General features: G+C 33.0%; 1 protein-coding gene across 1 annotated transcript in view; it reads left to right on the top strand.

Moving 5' to 3' along the window:
- The window catches only part of LOC132549381 (kinesin-like protein unc-104), a 57551-nt gene that overhangs the window by 15251 nt on the left and 23064 nt on the right, over nt 1-19236 (top strand). The window contains exons 6-23 of the mRNA XM_060213308.1: nt 4227-4405; nt 4741-4852; nt 4985-5128; nt 5498-5521; nt 6777-6855; nt 7302-7380; nt 7658-7797; nt 8820-9009; nt 9347-9422; nt 9775-9857; nt 10171-10262; nt 10785-10925; nt 12075-12128; nt 12383-12464; nt 13682-13863; nt 14624-14706; nt 15160-15228; nt 15499-15671. Coding sequence (XP_060069291.1) covers nt 4227-4405; nt 4741-4852; nt 4985-5128; nt 5498-5521; nt 6777-6855; nt 7302-7380; nt 7658-7797; nt 8820-9009; nt 9347-9422; nt 9775-9857; nt 10171-10262; nt 10785-10925; nt 12075-12128; nt 12383-12464; nt 13682-13863; nt 14624-14706; nt 15160-15228; nt 15499-15671 — 1982 coding nt within the window. The remainder of the gene's footprint in view (nt 1-4226; nt 4406-4740; nt 4853-4984; nt 5129-5497; nt 5522-6776; nt 6856-7301; nt 7381-7657; nt 7798-8819; nt 9010-9346; nt 9423-9774; nt 9858-10170; nt 10263-10784; nt 10926-12074; nt 12129-12382; nt 12465-13681; nt 13864-14623; nt 14707-15159; nt 15229-15498; nt 15672-19236) is intronic.

The following is a 19236-nucleotide window of genomic DNA, read 5'->3' as shown; positions in this document are numbered from 1 at the left end:
CTGCTTAAAGGATAGGATACTGAGGAGAGATTTACTGCTTAAAGGTTAGGATACTGAGGAGAGATTTACTGTTTAAAGGATTGAATACTGAGGAGAGATTTACTGCTTAAAGGATAGAATACTGAGGAGAGATTTACTGCTTAAAGGATAGAATACTGAGGAGAGATTTACTACTTAAAGGATTGAATACTGAGGAGAGATTTACTGCTTAAAGGATTGGGAAGAGAGAAGTTAATCAATAAGGACTGAGTAGAGGAAAGATACTGATGAAAAGGATCGAGTAGAGAAGGGATTTATCACTAAAAGGATTGGGTGTTAAAACGAGATTTATTGCTAAAAGGATCAAGTTTACTTTAAGTTAGGAATCAATTTGTTGATCGTAATTATAAGCTACATGTTTAACATTAATCTTACATAAACAATGTAGATCGTTGTTGAATCTATTATGAAGATAGGATTTAGAATCCAATGCATACTGCTTTGACTTCTAACAAAGAAGCAAACAAACCTAAGGTTATGCGTGAGCATAGCGTTTCCTCCACACTGATTATTGGAAGGCAGCATTACTTTGGTACAGCAAAGTCCTCATCAGGAAGAATCAATAAGATAGCCGACCGGTCTCCTGTTCCACTGTTGTTCAATTCATTTACAGATATATTTTTAGCATCCTGAAAAGCAATCTTTCTATAGTAATGAATCTGAGACCTTTACTGTTACCAACTGGGTATTCCTTATAAGGACTTAGATCTTTAGGCAGCAGGATGATCCTTCTGTGTATCATACATGCTGATTTCCAATGTAATAACGTTGTAGAATGTTACTGTATAGACTTATGGACTAAATATAGTAACAGCAAAGGGATTAAATCGAAGCAGAGTGACTTAATTTTATCATTTTCCAAATATACATTTATATAAAGATAACCTGTCTATAAAGACCAGGTATACATTTATATAGATACATATATCACCTCCTACAAAGACCAGGTTTACATTTGTATAAAAAAAATTCCTGTCTATAAAGACCAGGTATACATTTATATAGATACATGTATTACCTCCTACAAAGACCAGGTATACATTTGTATAAAAAAATTCCTGTCTATAAAGACCAGGTATACATTTATATAGATACATGTACTACCTCCTATAAAGACCAGGTATACATTTGTATAGATACATGTACTACCTCCTATAAAGACCAGGTATACATTTATATAGATACATGTACTACCTCCTATAAAGACCAGGTAAACATTTGTATAGAAATTTCCTGTTTATAAAGACAAGGTATACATTGATATAGAGATTACCTGCTATAAAGACCAGGTATACATTTTTATAAAGATTACCTGTCTATAAAGACCAGGTATACATTTATATAGATACATGTATTACCTCCTACAAAGACCAGGTATATATTTATATATTCACCTGCCTCTACAAACCAGATATGATTTATCAATGAATATCACCTGTCTATACAGACCAGATACAATGTATGAATGAATATCACCTGCCTATACAGACCAGATACAATGAATCAATGAATATCACCTGCCTATACAGACCAGATATAATGTATCAATGAATATCACCTGCCTATACAGACCAGATACACTGTATCAATAAATATCACCTGCCTATACAGACCAGATATAATGTATCAGTGAATATCACCTGAAAGCTTTACTGTTCAACAATTGAACTAAATAATGAAAATTGATGAGATGCAACTATGATAGTCCCAATGGTTAATTCCAATGCAGACATAATTATCTACCACTTACTGAAATCCTGTTGATTAGTCATCAGATATTATGATAACCTGTTTATACATTGTATTTATTGTAGGCCACATTCACATCATCTTTCTACCTACTGATGTTGTGAATATCGTTAGCAGTTTGTCTAAATTAGGGATTCTGGAATGACACAATACATACAAATGAATTCAATCATTTGTTTTATTTAGAAAATTTCTAATTAATTTATTTTTAAGTGCATTGCAAGTTATTCCCCAATAAAAATTTTGTGTCTGGTGTATTCCAATGAGAAAAGGGAAAAATATTACATATTATAAAATTCTCTTTCATCTGAGAGCCTTTGGAATGACAAAAAGGCTGATTCAGTGTTGAAGACTGTTTTTTTCAAGCATAGAGGATGTAGGTGCAGCATAATGTATATTTAACAGGAGATTGGCAGGCAGTAACATCGATCTACAATGCACAGTGTGTCGGATATTGATTGTAGCTGATAGAATGTTGGTGTGTGGGCGTAACAGAGACAGTGTCTATTGGGCTGTTTCCCCATATAGCTGATTCTTGTTATTGTCTTTGAATTGTACCAAAGTTAGATATAATTTGGATCATAACAACGTCACTTACGTCAGATAACCAGCTTTAGTCTGTTGTATATAAATACTACTGCCTATAACAAATTTAGAATGGGAGTATGTACATTGTTTTCCCTGAAATTCACTCTCTTGAACATGTCTTTAAATTTCATGCAGAATACCAAATTATCCATATTCATGTTTCCTTGGAAACAGCAAAGAAAATTAACATAAAGTATTGGTTGTTTTCATTCTGGATAATCCTTAATTTACTCCTCCAAAATATTGACACAGATTTGTTTAAAGAGTCATATACCATTGAAAGGAAGCAGATGTCAAAGTGATTGAGTATCAACACGTACATTTTGGTGTGGATCTAAACAAAATCAAACATCCTTCCCTTAATATGTACCACAGCCACACATTATCTTCATAGAGAGATCCAATCAGACACATTACATATTTCCTGACCATCACAGCCACACATTATTTACATAGAGATCCAATCAGACACATTACATATTTCCTGACCATCACAGCCACACATTATCTTCATAGAGAGATCCAATCAGACACATTACATATTTCCTGACCATCACAGCCACACATTATCTACATAGAGAGATCCAATCAGACACATTACATATTTCCTGACCATCACAGCCACACATCATTTACATAGAGAGATCCAATCAGACACATTACATATTTCCTGACCATCACAGCCACACATTATCTACATAAAGAGATCCAATCAGACACATTACATATTTCCTGACCATCACAGCCACACATTATCTACATAAAGAGATCCAATCAGACACATTACATATTTCCTGACCATCACAGCCACACATTATTTACATAGAGAGATCCAATCAGACACATTACATATTTCCTGACCATCACAGCCACACATTATCTACATAGAGAGAGATCATTACAATCAGACACATTACATATTTCCTGACCATCACAGCCACACATTATCTACATACACAGAGATCCAATCAGACACATTACATATTTCCTGACCATCACAGCCACACATTATCTACATAGAGAGATCCAATCAGACACATTACATATTTCCTGACCATCACAGCCACACATTATCTACAAAGAGAAATCCAATCAGACACATTACATATTTCCTGACCATCACAGCCACACATTATTTACACATTACATATTTCCTGAGACACATTATCTACACAAAGAGATCCAATCAGACACATTACATATTTCCTGACCATCACAGCCACACATTATCTACACAAAGAGATCCAATCAGACACATTACATATTTCCTGACCATCACAGCCACACATTATCTACATAGAGAGATCCAATCAGACACATTACATATTTCCTGACCATCACAGCCACACATTATCTACACAAAGAGATCCAATCAGACACATTACATATTTCCTGACCATCACAGCCACACATTATCTACATAGAGAGATCCAATCAGACACATTACATATTTCCTGACCATCACAGCCACACATCATTTACATAGAGAGATCCAGTCAGACACATTACATATTTCCTGACCATCACAGCCACACATTTAATACATAAGATGTGAGGATGGTTTCAAATATTTAAAAGAAAATATAAATTTGATTTGAAATTCTTCCATGACATGAAGGACCTATGATTGTATCATTTTTAGAAATTGTTGGAATCCAGTTGCTGAGCATAAATTGATTAATTATTTAATTTTGTGTCCTTAGTTTTTCGTCACGGTGACTATATTCAGATCAATTGATATCATGATTCGTGATAAGGCAAAACGTATGCTACAATGGGCTCTGCATTATTTTTGACGCAATCTTCTGAAGTTCAAATAAATGATTTTGTTGTTTCATTTCTTATTGTAGGTGAGCTACATGGAGATTTATTGTGAACGTGTACGTGACCTTTTGAACCCAGGCAACAAGAACACCCTGAGGGTGCGAGAACATCCTCTCCTAGGCCCCTATGTGGAGGACCTTTCCAAATTGGCCGTCCAGTCCTTCCAGGACATCAGCAATCTCATTGACGAGGGCAACAAAGCCAGGTAAGTGTGATGACAAGGTATGGTGAGGGTAAGGGTGAGTTCAATAAGGCAGGATTAGGGTTATTGCACTAATGCATGGTATTAATGAAGGCATTGAGGCAAGGTAAAGATAAGTACACCCACACCCAAGATTAGATAATGATGACAAGAACAAGGTGAAGAGTTCATGATAGGAACAAAGACTTTGTTGCAGTTTATAGAGTTTAGATACAAGTTATATTGTTAGACTTGATATGGTGTTAAATGTTACTGACACCAGAATCAAATACATATGTAAGGCGTTCATAATTTTTTCTTCAAATCTTAGTGTCAGGTGATACTCTTGTGTTCTACAGAACTGTGGCTGCCACCAATATGAATGAGACAAGCAGTCGGTCACATGCTGTCTTCACAATCATCTTCACTCAGAGAAAGAAAGACCTGGCCACAAAAATGACGGGAGAAAAGGTTGGTAACTGATTTACAGTCATTGTAGACTTCAAATCTGCTTACTTCTTCAGCACTGATTGCTGGTTATTCAATTTACTCTGAAAAACAAATTTAAAAGTCTGTCGAAATAAAAGAAAATTTCTTTTGCAGGTCAGTAAGATAAGTCTTGTAGATTTGGCAGGAAGTGAGCGAGCTGACTCGACAGGAGCTAGTGGCACACGTCTAAAGGAAGGCGCTAATATCAACAAGTCCCTGACAACTCTCGGCAAAGTCATCTCAGCCCTTGCTGAATGTGTAAGTAATGAAAACACAAGAATGTCTGGAAGGTGATCAGGTGTAAATATAAACAACATGATTTCACAAAAATAATATATAGGAAAGGTAGTCTTTTTTTAAACAGACGATATGTGTAGGATTTGTATTCCATGCATTTTGACGTCAGAGATTTTCACAAATAAAAACAATTGTCCAAAAAAATAATGAACAGAGCAAATTAGCAGACTCTTCTAGAGACATATATATTTGTATATAAATTTCATCAAACAACTGCATAATTATTTAAACAGTCAAATGTAATTGTGAAACATAGCAAAAATTGAATTAACAGTATCTTCATTCTCTGTGTTAATTCTCTGCTTTCCCTGTCATGTTTCCTCTACATAGAGTGCTCTAGAATCTTCTGGGAAAGTAAGTGAAGGAAACATGTTGTGGTTATCTCCCCTGTTTTGTGGTTATCTCCCCTGTTTTGTGGTTATCTTCCTTGTTATGTTCTGTTTGTGTGTTCTGTGCCCTACGTTTCTTTTGTACCATGCATAATGCAAGCATTATAATAATTAGAATTGATTATATGTGTTTTTTTTTTGTTCCACTTAGAGTAGGTATTTTCCCTCTCAACCAATTAAAATCACATACATGTGACCAAATTTTTATTAACTATTAATTTATATATTGTTTACATGCATTAGATAATTTTATGGGGTGAAATGAAAATCTGGCTGATAACTCATTTTAATATAAATCAAAATTTAGTCTGTAAAACCACAATTACTCAGAAAATGTATAGCCTGCATTTATTTTGGTTGAAGGATATATTAGTTAGATTTACGGAAAACTTTTGATTTTTGTTGTATGATAATTATTTTAGAAACTCATTTAAAAAAGATTTAGGTGTTTTCTTATGGTTTTATTTCATTTCTGAAGGAATTGTCAAATGCGTAAAACTACAGAAATGAAAAATTTGAGTTTATAATTTTTTGCATGGCTCTGGTCTTGCCATATTTATGTTATGGTAATAAGTGGTATGGTATGATTGTGTGATATCAAAGTGTTAAAGCTTTGAAGATTATAATGCTATCAAAACTGGAACTTTGCATTTTTTATAAAAGTTCTAAAGTAGCTGTGAACACTGAAATGGTTTAAGGAGCCTTCTCTGTCTTGTTTCTTCTTTTATTCCTTTCTCTCACTTGTCTACTTCCCACCTCTTCTGTTCTTCTTGATGTAAGTCAGTGCCTTTAATGAGACCCAGGTACTAATATAATTAATTTGTTAATGTAATTTTCTATGAAGTGTAAATTAATTATCAGTACTGATATATGCAGTGTTTTTACATTTTTTTTGTATCTTGAAATGTCATGTTTTCGTTTTGTAATATAAAACAATCTATATAGATCCTGATTGGAATTTTCAGCACATACTTGTACTATGAAGATGGCTGTTATTGGCCTCTATCATGAAAATCTTGCTTTAATTTCTTTTTGATTCCTGAAGTCAGAGTTATATAAAGACCATTTCTCACTGTCTATTGTCCAGATCGCCCTTTTGGTTATTATAACATGGTCAGTAGTTTTAGTCTAGATGGTAAATTTGGTCAAAACTTACCTAAATAATAAAGAATGGATTCTTTTTGTATGTACTGATATTTGTTCTGCTTTAATTTATTTAGTCGAGTAAGAAGAAGAAAAAAGAAAATTTCATTCCGTACAGAGATTCTGTTCTGACATGGCTCCTCAGAGAAAATCTTGGTAAGTAAATAATATATATATATCCGTCCATCAAGATTAAATTCAAAGGAAATTCTCGCAATGGTAGAATGTTACATGCTAAAGTCCATGTGGCTTTGTAGCTGACCTTTGTCCCATGACCTAGAAAGATGGGAGGAGAAGGATCAACACTGTAATTAGGTAGATATAAGAGACCTTTACCCTTTATAAACCCCCAAGAGGGGATAGAGCATAGAGCTGGTAGGTTCACTTAAGTCTAGATCCTACAAAAAAAACTTCTTTTTCCTTCTTTTGTTCTAGACAGACTTTTCGGCAATCTACAAATAATACATTCATGTATTCTCCATTACTTAACACAAACACATTCGAAATAGATCTTTCCTTGGAGAGGTCAAATGAAAATGAATATAGAAATGATATTTTTGTTTAAGAAGATTGTAATAGATTTGTGTTTAATTGTTTTACAGGTGGAAACTCTAAGACAGCTATGGTGGCAGCTCTGAGTCCGGCTGACATTAACTATGATGAAACTCTCAGTACATTAAGGTAGATAATCTCTAGCTTGTAATATTTTTTCAGAGCGATAAAGTGAACATACATTATATATGTAATTATTGTTTCATACGGACATTTCTGGCCTAATTTCTCAGACTCTGAATTACAAAATGTCAGTTTGTAGATTTTAGAAGAATTCACCTATTGATTTTATAATACGGGCTTTTTAATTTGATATCTCTGTTAGTTGTATTTTTTGTTTTGAAAAATCATTTTAAATCTGTCTGGTTATACTGTTTAAATAGCCAAGTTCTTCTGGTGTCCACAGGTATGCAGACCGAGCCAAACAAATTGTATGTAAGGCTGTGGTCAACGAGGATCCAAATGCCAGGCTTATCCGCGAACTCAAGGAGGAGGTTGCCAAACTGAGGGAGATTCTCGTACAAGAGGGGATAGAGCTTGGAGCTGGTAGGTCCACTTAAGTCCAGATCCTACACAGACATTTGATGATTTTGTGTCTACTTTTTCTGAACATGGAATTCCAAAATACCTGTGTCAATCTCTTACTGGTCAGGTTTAAATTTCATTTTCTTTGTAGTTGTATTCGGGCACAGTAATGTTGATTACTTCAGCAATGTAGTTTTGAGAATTACAATGTGGTAGGGATAACAACTAGAAGTCAATAGTTTTTGAAACTTATGCAATGACCTCTAATGTATTAAAATAAAGTCATATTTCATGATAAATGTATTTGACTGGTACAATATTATGAAAAATTTTGTGATTTTTCTTATAATTGGAAATTCAAGAGTATCGCATCACCATTAATATGGCTTTTCAGTATTTTACCTTTAAGAATACACTACATTTCTCAGACACAGTTATTGTTGATATGTATCAACCCCCATCATAGTGATGTTTTGACTTCATATGCACTTTACATAAAGTCTCGAGACAGGAATACTGAGTCACATATACATTGACATCAAATTTCACAAAGTGCAATCTCTAAATGACATGAATGTGATACCAAATTTATATTACCAGAAATAGCATTGTCCAAACCATTCAAAATGTCTTCGTCTGTCTGATTATATGATGCTGTCTAGATACTAGATATATTCTCTTTATTCAAGTATACAACAACCTGCTGTAGAGATTTATAACATTGCTCTCAGGATACTTACTCCAATAAACAGAACATAGCTGCATCCATATAGACAAGTCAATGGGTTTTGTTTATTTGCAAAAGTATTATTCATATTTAACTCTGTATTACAAACCATAATGACAAAATATAAGATTTGACATAAAATTTTGTGACTCTTGTCATTCTGTTCATGAAAACAGCATCATAGTTATGGTGACATCATCAGTTCAGGCATTTATTACATTGAATCCATATGTTAATTAGCAAAGTCTGAGGGTGCAACATAGACATAAATGTTAATAACTTCTCAAAAATCAAATTTACATTCTTAATTTACTAGGACTTCAAGGTCTGCCTTCAGCCCCCAAGGTGCCAACGGGACCTGGGTCACGGTCAAGAAAAAACTCAGTGTCCATAGAAGGAGGAGAGGATGCTATTGAGAGACTTCAGATGTCAGAGAAACTAATCGCAGAGTTGAACGAGTCCTGGGAGGAGAAACTCAGAAAAACAGAGACCATTCGCAAGGAAAGGTAGGGAGAGGGCTAATTTAGTCTTTAGCCTTTTGCTCAATACATACACATTAAATTTACTCAAGAAAATCTCTGTGAAATGAAAGGTAAACTTCATGCTTACTGCTGTAAAAATAATGCTGTCATGTGATAAATTGTCATTTACTAAGAAAAATCATTCATAAATTTTCTTCCTAAAATCACAACAAAATTTTGAATTTCATATTTTTACTCAAAATTACAAAAGATCATTTGCGAATCATTTGTTTCATCGTTTGACTAAAATAGCACCAACAGATTCTGTTTTTGAATAATATTATGCCTTGTATTTTATATAATATTTGGAACCTGTTGACAGAGAGGCTGTGCTGGCAGAAATGGGTGTGGCTCTACGAGAGGATGGTGGAACAATTGGAGTGTTCTCTCCCAAGAAGGTAATACATGACACCTTATCAACTGAATATTTTGATATTACAGATAGAAAGTTTTTTACTCAAGTCCTTTATTGAAATTTTCGATGAACTACTTTTCCTTGAAAGAAACGAATCAGTACATTAATTTATTTTGTGAAAAGTTATGAAAAGAATCTTTCAAATGTAAGAATTTGTCCTGGAACATTAGATTATTCCAGTCATGAAATTAGTATCTTACTTTCAGTATGAACAGTAGGAAACCACAAATCTCTATTTTCCTCAGTGTATGTGTATATTGAAATGTAAACAGCCATGTCAGAAGACAGTTTATTCACCAAATTAATTGACGCCATATTAAATTTGTGAACCACAGTCTCCCCACCTTGTAAATCTTAATGAAGATCCACTGATGTCAGAGTGTTTAATCTACTACATCAAGGCAGGCTCCAACACAATGTAAGTCACTCCTTTTTATTAGTAATTGTCTGTTTTTGATAATGAATTCATGAATTCATACAAGATTTTAAAATTTTAGTGTAACAAAGTACTTTCCACCAGAAAATCAATGAACAATTGATTTCACATTATGTATTGTAAGATTTGTATTTATAAGCCTAGGAGATTAAAAGAGAGATGAAAAATATCTGTGTATTTAAATGAAACAAGGTTTCATTAAAGTGAAGTGTCACTGAAGTACATATAGAACAGTTGGTGAGGTTCTGCTGTTTTGTGATACATGTAATCTAGAAACAATTTGTTTATTATTCAGGGTCGGCCACGGAAAATCTTCAAAACAGCATGACATTCAGCTTAGTGGTTCCCATATACTGGAGGAGCACTGTTACTTCTCCTGTGAGGACGGTAAGTATCTACCAAAACAAAATGATAAATAAACAAAATAAATTAATAAATAGATAAAGAAAATAAATGAAAACAATAAATATACATGTTATAAATAAAAATCTACAAGAAAGATACCAAACTGACCTATCAGAACAAGAAGTTTGTTGATAAATATTAATTATTGTTCATTAAAAAATTCTGTTTTGTAATATTAGCTCAATAAATCTACTCGTACAAATTTTAACAATTGGTGGATTAAGAGTACCCAAAAAATCACCGAAAAATAAATCACCCTCAATAATTAATTATTGCACAGTATATTTAAAAAATGAATTTACACATTTGAGTGGAAGTACTGCTCAAAAAGCATATCATTATATTGGCTCAATTATATATTATGGCATGTATTTCTTGCCAACAATTTTTTAAACATGAACCACCTAATAATTAATGTCCATGTATTGTTAGATTATTTAAAACATTTGTCATTGCTACATTATATCATGGTGGTATTAATAATATTTTGATTTGTTTCTTCAGAAAAAGTCACCCTATCTCCTATGGGCGAGGCGATGTGCTACGTCAATGGTCGACAGATTACAGAACCAACAGAACTGAAGACAGGAGCTCGTGTCATTCTCGGCAAACACCACGTGTTCCGATTTAATCACCCTATACAAGGTCAGTGAAATACTCTCTTGACCTAGCCATTGTAGAGATAGAATAGACTAAGGTACCTCTTTCTCGTACATGAATGAGGAAAATTTCACATGCACATGTTAGATTCTTCTGTCTCGTCAAATCTGTCTGGTACCTTTATGCAATATTTTGTGCTAAAGGAGGTCATAATTAAAAGTATATCACATTCAGTTATCTTTCTCACATATATCCAAACAGGAAGGTAACAAATTGAAGAATTTGGAAATGAAACTAGCACAGAAAATGTTTGAAATTGATATATCTCAATCAAAGCCTCAGATGAGGTTTTATTACGTCACCTGAGACAAAGTCTGAGTGTGACCTATTGTGATCCCTTTTTTGTCCTGCATTGTAAACTTTTAATATTTTTTACTTTTTCTGGAAAACTCCTGAACTGATTCAATAAAATTCTATTAAACCTTCCATGGGGAAAGCACACCAAACTTGTAAATTATATGGTCCCCTAGGGGCCTAAGGGGCGGGGCAAAAAGGGTAAATTTGACTGAGATTTCAAAAATCCTCTTTTCAATACTGAGATAATGTAGAACGGTGCCTTACCAATACTGTAAGTTTTATGACCCAAGGGCCTTTAGGAAAGCATTAAAATTTACTATAGTTTATATAGGAAAATTACATTTTTGAGCGTATTTTGTTTATTTTCTTTCAAAAATAGTTAAAATTTGGTTGGAATTGTTACTATAAGCTGACAGTTTGATGAGGTGCACATATTGACCTCAGCTGATCTCCAGGGGCTGATGGGCGGGTCCAAAAATGTGTCAAATTGATTGAAATCTCAAAGATGTTCTAATGTCATGGATGGAAGATTTTATTTACATAGAAAATTTATATTTTTGAGTTTAATTTCTTTTAATTCAAAATTGGACAGACGCCTTAACATAGTTACTTTTTAACAAAATCATTTCTATGACATATTACAAGAAGCATTGTAAGTGAGGTGACCCTTTTCGCCATTGGGCTTCTTGTTTACAGAAAATTAGCCCATAGCTGAAGGTAACAGATCTATTTATCTGACTCCCATCTCTAATATTCCTTTCATTTCAAATAATTGCCATTGAGCTCATCTTCATTTTAATTAAGCCTAAGTACTAAGAAAAAGTTTTATTTCTACAGCAAGAAGAAGTCGTGCACATTTATTGGATGAGAACCCAGCTGAGAACCCAAGCAGTAAGTATTTATCACAGTCTTAGTGAATTTTTACTCCAAAATAAAGATATTGTTGTTAATAACTTTTATCACCTGATATTTACATCCTATTTATCTTTTAGAATTCCCTAAATTTTCATCAATTATACTTTTACCTGAATTTTTTTGAGTGAATGATTCCTGAACCTTGTTTCAATAAATGACATCAGTCCCCCAAGTGTATAGAACTGCTTGTCATGTGGGCAGTGTGTATTAAAAATCCTTCTGTGTTACAGCGGAACCTGTTGACTGGACATTTGCCCAGTTAGAGCTGCTGGAAAAACAAGGCATAGATCTGAGAACAGAAATGGAACAAAGGTATCAATTACAGAAAAGACAGAGAATGAAATATCTGACACAAATAGAAAATAAGTAAATTGTACAATTTTGTATTTATTTTTTCTTTAACTTTTTAGTTACAAGACAAGAATGATTATAGTCTATTAGTCTTGTCTAAGTTCAAATTGAAGGGCTCTATTGTGAAGGTCAAGCTAAGGTTACAGTTACTGTTTACAGAATTCCTTGTCAGCACTGTAGTAGCATCATTTTCTGATATATTTCAGCAAAACTCCATAAACTTGTCCATTTTCTGCACTTTATTACACATTTATCTTTAAATCCTTCTTAAAGATTTGGAAAATTTTTACTTTGAAGATGTTGCCTCTTTGAAAAATAGTTGATGATGTAATACAACACTAACAAACCCAATGAAAATTTCTGGAACACAAAATGACATTGTTGACTGATTACACATACAACACTACAATGTTCTCTTGGTGTACACTTCTTGGTGTACACTACCATGCACTACAATGTTCTCTTGGTGTACACTTCTTGGTGTACACTACCATGTTCTCTTGGTGTACACTACCATGCACTACAATGTTCTCTTGGTGTACACTTCTTGGTGTACACTACCATGTTCTCTTGGTGTACACTACCATGTTCTCTTGGTGTACACTACCATGTTCTCTTGGTGTACACCACAATGTTCTCTTGGTGTACACTACCATGTTCTCTTGGTGTACACTACCATGTTCTCTTGGTGTACACTACAATGTTCTCTTGGTGTACACTTCTTGGTGTACACTACCATGTTCTCTTGGTGTACACTACCATGTTCTCTTGGTGTACACTACCATGTTCTCTTGGTGTACACTACCATGTTCTCTTGGTGTACACCACAATGTTCTCTTGGTGTACACTACCATGTTCTCTTGGTGTACACTACCATGTTCTCTTGGTGTACACTACAATGTTCTCTTGGTGTACACTTCTTGGTGTACACTACCATGTTCTCTTGGTGTACACTACCATGTTCTCTTGGTGTACACTACCATGTTCTCTTGGTGTACACTACCATGTTCTCTTGGTGTACACTACCATGTTCTCTTGGTGTACACTACCATGTTCTCTTGGTGTACACTTCTTGGTGTACACTACCATGTTCTCTTGGTGTACACTACCATGTTCTCTTGGTGTACACTACAATGTTCTCTTGGTGTACACTACCATGTTCTCTTGGTGTATGTTAGGTTGTGTGTACTGGAGGAGCAGTATAAGAAAGAGAAGGAAGAGGCAGATCAGTTGTTTGAACAACAGAGGAAGGATTACGAGATTAGAATCCAGTCTCTCCAGGAACAAGTGGAACGCCACTCTATGATCTCCAGCTACGCTAATGTGGAAGATTTGCTCTCTGAGGAAGTGGATATACAAGGTAGAAAGTCTATGAAAGAGAATTTAGCTCAGTGTTTCCATGCAAGTATAGAAAGTTGAAGTGCTAGAGTTTTCTGACACTCCATCAAATCATTAAAAAAACAAGAAAACATTTTATCCAGCATTGATATTAAGAAGCTATCATGTTTACCGCAAAATCAGGTTTGCTGCAGTGTACAATGAATTAAGCTGCCTTTTTAAACTCACTAGCCTGCAGAGCAAAAGAGCTTAGGGCATGGCACATTGCCTGCCATCTGCCTTCTTTCTAGCTTGATTTTTTCCATTTAAATAACTTTTTATATTTAGAATAAAGAGGATCATGCTCATTATATTCAATGCCTGGATGAAAGGCTACAGACTTTGTTCTAATGAGCGCCTTTGACTTTGTTTTAAAACCTGTAAATTCTTCTTAATAATCCAGAGGCCATATAACATGATATGGAGCCTGTATAATGCTGGGTTGAAAAGCTTTCAAGTTTTATCAAATGTTAAATTCTTCAAACATCCCCTTTTAAGTAACCAAGTGTCCCTGAGTGTCATTAATTAGCCTACAGTATGATTATATAATTATACTCCAAAAGAAGGTGACATGTTTTGGATGAATGTAAAAGTTACCACAAAAATAATATCAAAGAATATCTCTTTATCATAAGTTTCAGAACAGGTGAGTGATACAGGTGCACTTGTTGTTTAGATTTGTTGATGATGTAGAATTGTTTCTTTTCCATTCTTACAATTGTCTTTAATTTCTTACTTTCTAGAATGTACTTGGACAGACAGGGAAAGAGAATTGGCTGCCTGGGCATTCAGAAAATGGAAATACCATCAGTTTACATCTCTTCGGGTACACCATTTTTAATACTAAAAGAGTAACGAGTCTGGCCTTATGTGGTCTGTATCTTGAGATTTATCTAGTAGAAATAAGCTCACTATTCAGAACTTTTAATCAAGTTTACTAAATAGCGAAATTTTAATCCACAAATTTGTGGCATTTTTAATAGCGAGATAGAAAGACTTTATATTTCATTATCTATTGAGAGACCAGATTTATATCCAGTAGTATTATTTCCGGAACACAACTGAAAATGTTCACTTCATCGAATCACAGTCATATATGAAAATAATGGTCACATAATTCTCATCATCATGAATTAAATAAATAAAGTATTAACAGAAATCATATTAAAGTTTTAAGAGGAACAGAAATAATATTTGTGAATTTGATCGGATATCTTACTCATCCATTGATGGAACTTTACCAGTAACATGTCATAATGCGAGATTTCTATTCAAACAGGATGACTTGTGGGGCAATGCTATATTCCTTAAAGAGGCCAATGCTATCAGTGTCGAGCTCAATAAGAAGGTAAAATCTCTGACTCTAATTTCTCAAAAGAAAATTTGTAAATTATATGTTAAAACAAACATTTCTTGTTCTGTGGATGCTAAAATTTTCATGAAATGTCCTATAACTTCAATGAATGCAATTTCAATTGAAGCTGTCATGTTAAGACAGGACAAAGGTTTTGCCAGTTTGCATTGTCTACTAATATATGCATAAAGCACCTAATTGTGCATGGTCTGCGGGTGAAGTAGGAAGGCAAGCATATTTTACAATGATATATTCCCCCTACAGGTCCAGTTCCAGTTTGTTTTGCTGACCGACACTTTGTACTCTCCTTTGCCCCCTGACATCCTTTCATCAGATGACCGTGATCTTGAACGCCCGTTTCCAAGGACAATCGTTGCGGTAGAAGTTCAGGACACAAAGAATGGAGCAACCCACTACTGGAGTCTAGACAAACTTAGGTATAGATGCACACATTTCGTTATCATATCTGTTTATGTCAAAATTCACTCACAGTTAATCCGGTGTGTGGGGTCTCTGTTGGTTTAAATGTACAAGTAATTCTTCAAAAAGTTTTCCAAGTTTTTGGAATTTACAAAAAAAAAGGAATTTCTAAATTTTAAGAAGGGGAGAAATTAAAGTTAAATTTTTTTGCCATTTGAGAATAATAATTATGACAGAGGAATACCTTTGAGATTGATATTGGTTGTTAAAGACAAGACAAAAATCTACCATAGTAAAGTTGTCTGTGTTCATAGCTGTCACTAACTGCCAGTAATTGAGATGATATTCCAGTTCAGTCGCAGTAGAAGGATGAAATAGTTATGAAAATTCAAATTCTCTTGGACTCATCAATGAATTGATATGTTCACTTCAAAATTTTTAAACAGTGTAGGCATAAGTCAAAGGTCAAGGTTGCTATAACTATTTATAGAAAATTGCATTTATCTCGTGATATACATTCTTTTATTTTGTAAAACAGACAACATATTTGTGTAATTATTATATAAGTGAAGGAGTTTATATTTTATGTTTCATTTGGAGACAAACAATGGTTACCATTCCAAAACCATTTCATTCAGAGATCTGACAAAATTTGTTTTTCAAAGATGTAAATTTTCACTTGTTTAAGAGTATGAGTACACTGAAACGAAAAATTATGCAAGGTTGAAATGGCTATGTTTCTAAGTGTAAGTTCAAATTTCTAAATTGATGTTTTCATGGCTGTCATGGGATTTAAGAATATTGTATTTACCTGGGCTCTGACATTCTAGAAAATTCTTCATTCTTATTACTTAATGACATATTTCCAAATCAATAAGTATTATCTTTTCTCATTAAAAATTCTACTGCTAATTCTGAATAGTTGTATTGTGAACCAATGGTCAAATTCCTTTGTTAAAAATAAAGTGATTTCTTTATCAAATGTAATTACGAATTTGAATGTAGTTGCCAAAATATTTTGTTCAAATTTTCATTTAACAAATATTTTATCATTGATGACAATACTCAGATGTGTCTCCAAACATTGATAATCATGAACCACAGAACTTTGTTCCAACATTAACACATTAATCCATGATTAACTAACACATTAATCGTTATTTACTAACACTGTATTCCATCATCATGTATTTAAAGAAATAAATATAATAACTAGGATAGGATTGTATGTGATAATATTGTAAAGAAATTATTCTTCTGTACATTTTTTCCTGGAAGATAATCAGGTCAAGTTGTACCATGCTTAGGGATAGATGTAGGTAGAGAAGTTTATGTAGGTAATAAAATGCCCTTTAAGATACTGGACATCAATAGAATGCATGTGTACCGTTTAACATGGAGTAAGAATAAATATGTTTAAAAAAATGTTATTGCTGTAGAATCTCAGAAAAATAAATAATAATAATAATAAAAATATAAAAAGGTGAAGAAATAAATTTAAAAAACACAACAAACAACCGAACAAAAAATACAGAGTGTCCTTATATCCAATACTTGAAATTTTTGTCTAAACATGTAACTGATTAATCATGATTCTCAAATTGTACATAATCCTTTCAAAAGAAACATTATATACATATTGATTCATATTAAATGATTCCAAAAATTTGATTAAAGGATTCAAGTAAAAACAAAACCATTATAGTCAAACAGAAAGAATGCTTACAGAATGTAAAAAATTCAATTGTGATGTTATGTGTGTGTCCCAAAATATTGAAAAACAGATATGGATACTTTTAGAAAGGATAGCCAAGATTATTGTAATATGGGGCAGACAACTCTTGATAATTATTGTCTCTACGAAATCTATAACAATGTTATTGTCACTATTCTTCATATTGCCTTTCAGTTAGCATGAAAACTTCAGATAAATTAAAAGAAAAAAAAAGGGAAAAATTTTTTTTTTTTCATGCAAGGAAAATGTAACTTTATTTTCTCCTTAAAACATGAATTGAAGTTTTGCAGTCTGTACTTGATAAGATTGAAAAGATTTATTTCAGTTGTAGTTACAGTTGCTTTTGAGTTGTACAATATACAATTTTGATGTGGTTGGCACCATGCAAGTTCTCACTAATCGGCAAAGTTGGAATCCTGTGACGAAATCCGACATTTATCAATGCACCTGGCATCCATTTCACTTTCATTTGTTGAAGAATTATGATTAAAAGAGGTTTTACAGCCTCACCTTCATACTCCAACTTTCTTTTTAGGTGTTTTAAAGACTCACATGAAATTTTATTAAATTTTAGAAAAGAAAAATACTCCTTTGTTTTATTCTAGAATTGCGGAATATGATTTGTCAATATTTTCTTTGTTCTAGACCATCCAACAACATCACATGAATATTTTGCTTAAATCTTCCTTTTTCATGTTCATCTTTTCATTTTAACCATCAGATGTTCATTTGTAGTGATAGATTGTAGCTTGCATGATATTACTGCCAATCTTCATATCCATATATGAGTCTTTGCCCGCTGTCAAGCTAATTACAAGAAATTAAAACACAACCTTCCCCAGTTTGAGTCTATATTTACTGTATTTTTTCAGTTATTTACATTATTAGATAGTAAAAATTATCATGAGATTGGCTGATTGTTTTACTGAAATAAAAGTGATCAATTGAGGCAGAATGTGAAGTTTTTGAGAGATTTTTTTTTTAATAAGTGAAATTAAAAAACAATCTTTTGTTTTGCTTCATTAGTTTGCACTTTTTTTGAGTTTTGATTTTGATAAATGTAGTTATATGGGATCTTAAAACAGCTATTTTTCAAAAGTTTATAAAGACTTATTTTGAAAAGAATGTGGCAGTTTATTATTTCTTAGCCAATCAGAAAACACCAAATAAAGAGTAATAACAAGAAACTAACCAGTTTTTCAGTTTGTTGATTTAGAATATTGTTAAGTAAACTGTCAGAGAGAAATAAAAGTTTTGTTGAATATTCTGTATTTAAGTCTTACCGTCATCTTTTTACACATCCAAAAAACCAACCTTCATATATCAACCAAGATGTGTCCTCAAGCTTGTGAAATGAGTTATGTCCCTTCCTGCACCCACTGACCTTAGCATGAGTTCCAACTTTGTCGATTAGATGTTAATGTCCTTGTCAGCTGCCTCTAAAATGCAATCTGTAATCTTGGATGTATATTTAGTAGTTTTTGCTATTCATTAGTATAAAATCACAATCAAAATTTGATTATCTTTAAAATGTGGATTATATTAGATAGGCAATGTGTATTATATTAAATAGGAAATGCAAATTCAGGAATTCTTCATCTCTGGTTCATGGATTTTGAATCTTTTCTTATAATTTTTGCAATAAATTATATTTGTGATTTTGCTGTTTGTACTGAGGACATTTTTTCTGTATTTCTTTAATTTCTATCTTTTTTTTCTGTACAAGCTCTTAAAATTCATTTCTTAATCAAAATTAAAACTCTACAATGCATTTTTCATGAATTCAATAATACACTTTTTTCACAGTACCCAAAGTCAGATACTTAGTAATTGTATTTGGAAATTAA

This window comes from Ylistrum balloti, unplaced genomic scaffold (genome assembly GCF_031769215.1).
Source record: "Ylistrum balloti isolate Yb309-2 unplaced genomic scaffold, AGI_CSIRO_Ybal_v1 Utg370056, whole genome shotgun sequence".
Classification (NCBI taxonomy): domain Eukaryota; kingdom Metazoa; phylum Mollusca; class Bivalvia; order Pectinida; family Pectinidae; genus Ylistrum; species Ylistrum balloti.
This window is presented reverse-complemented; position numbering and strand designations above follow the sequence as displayed.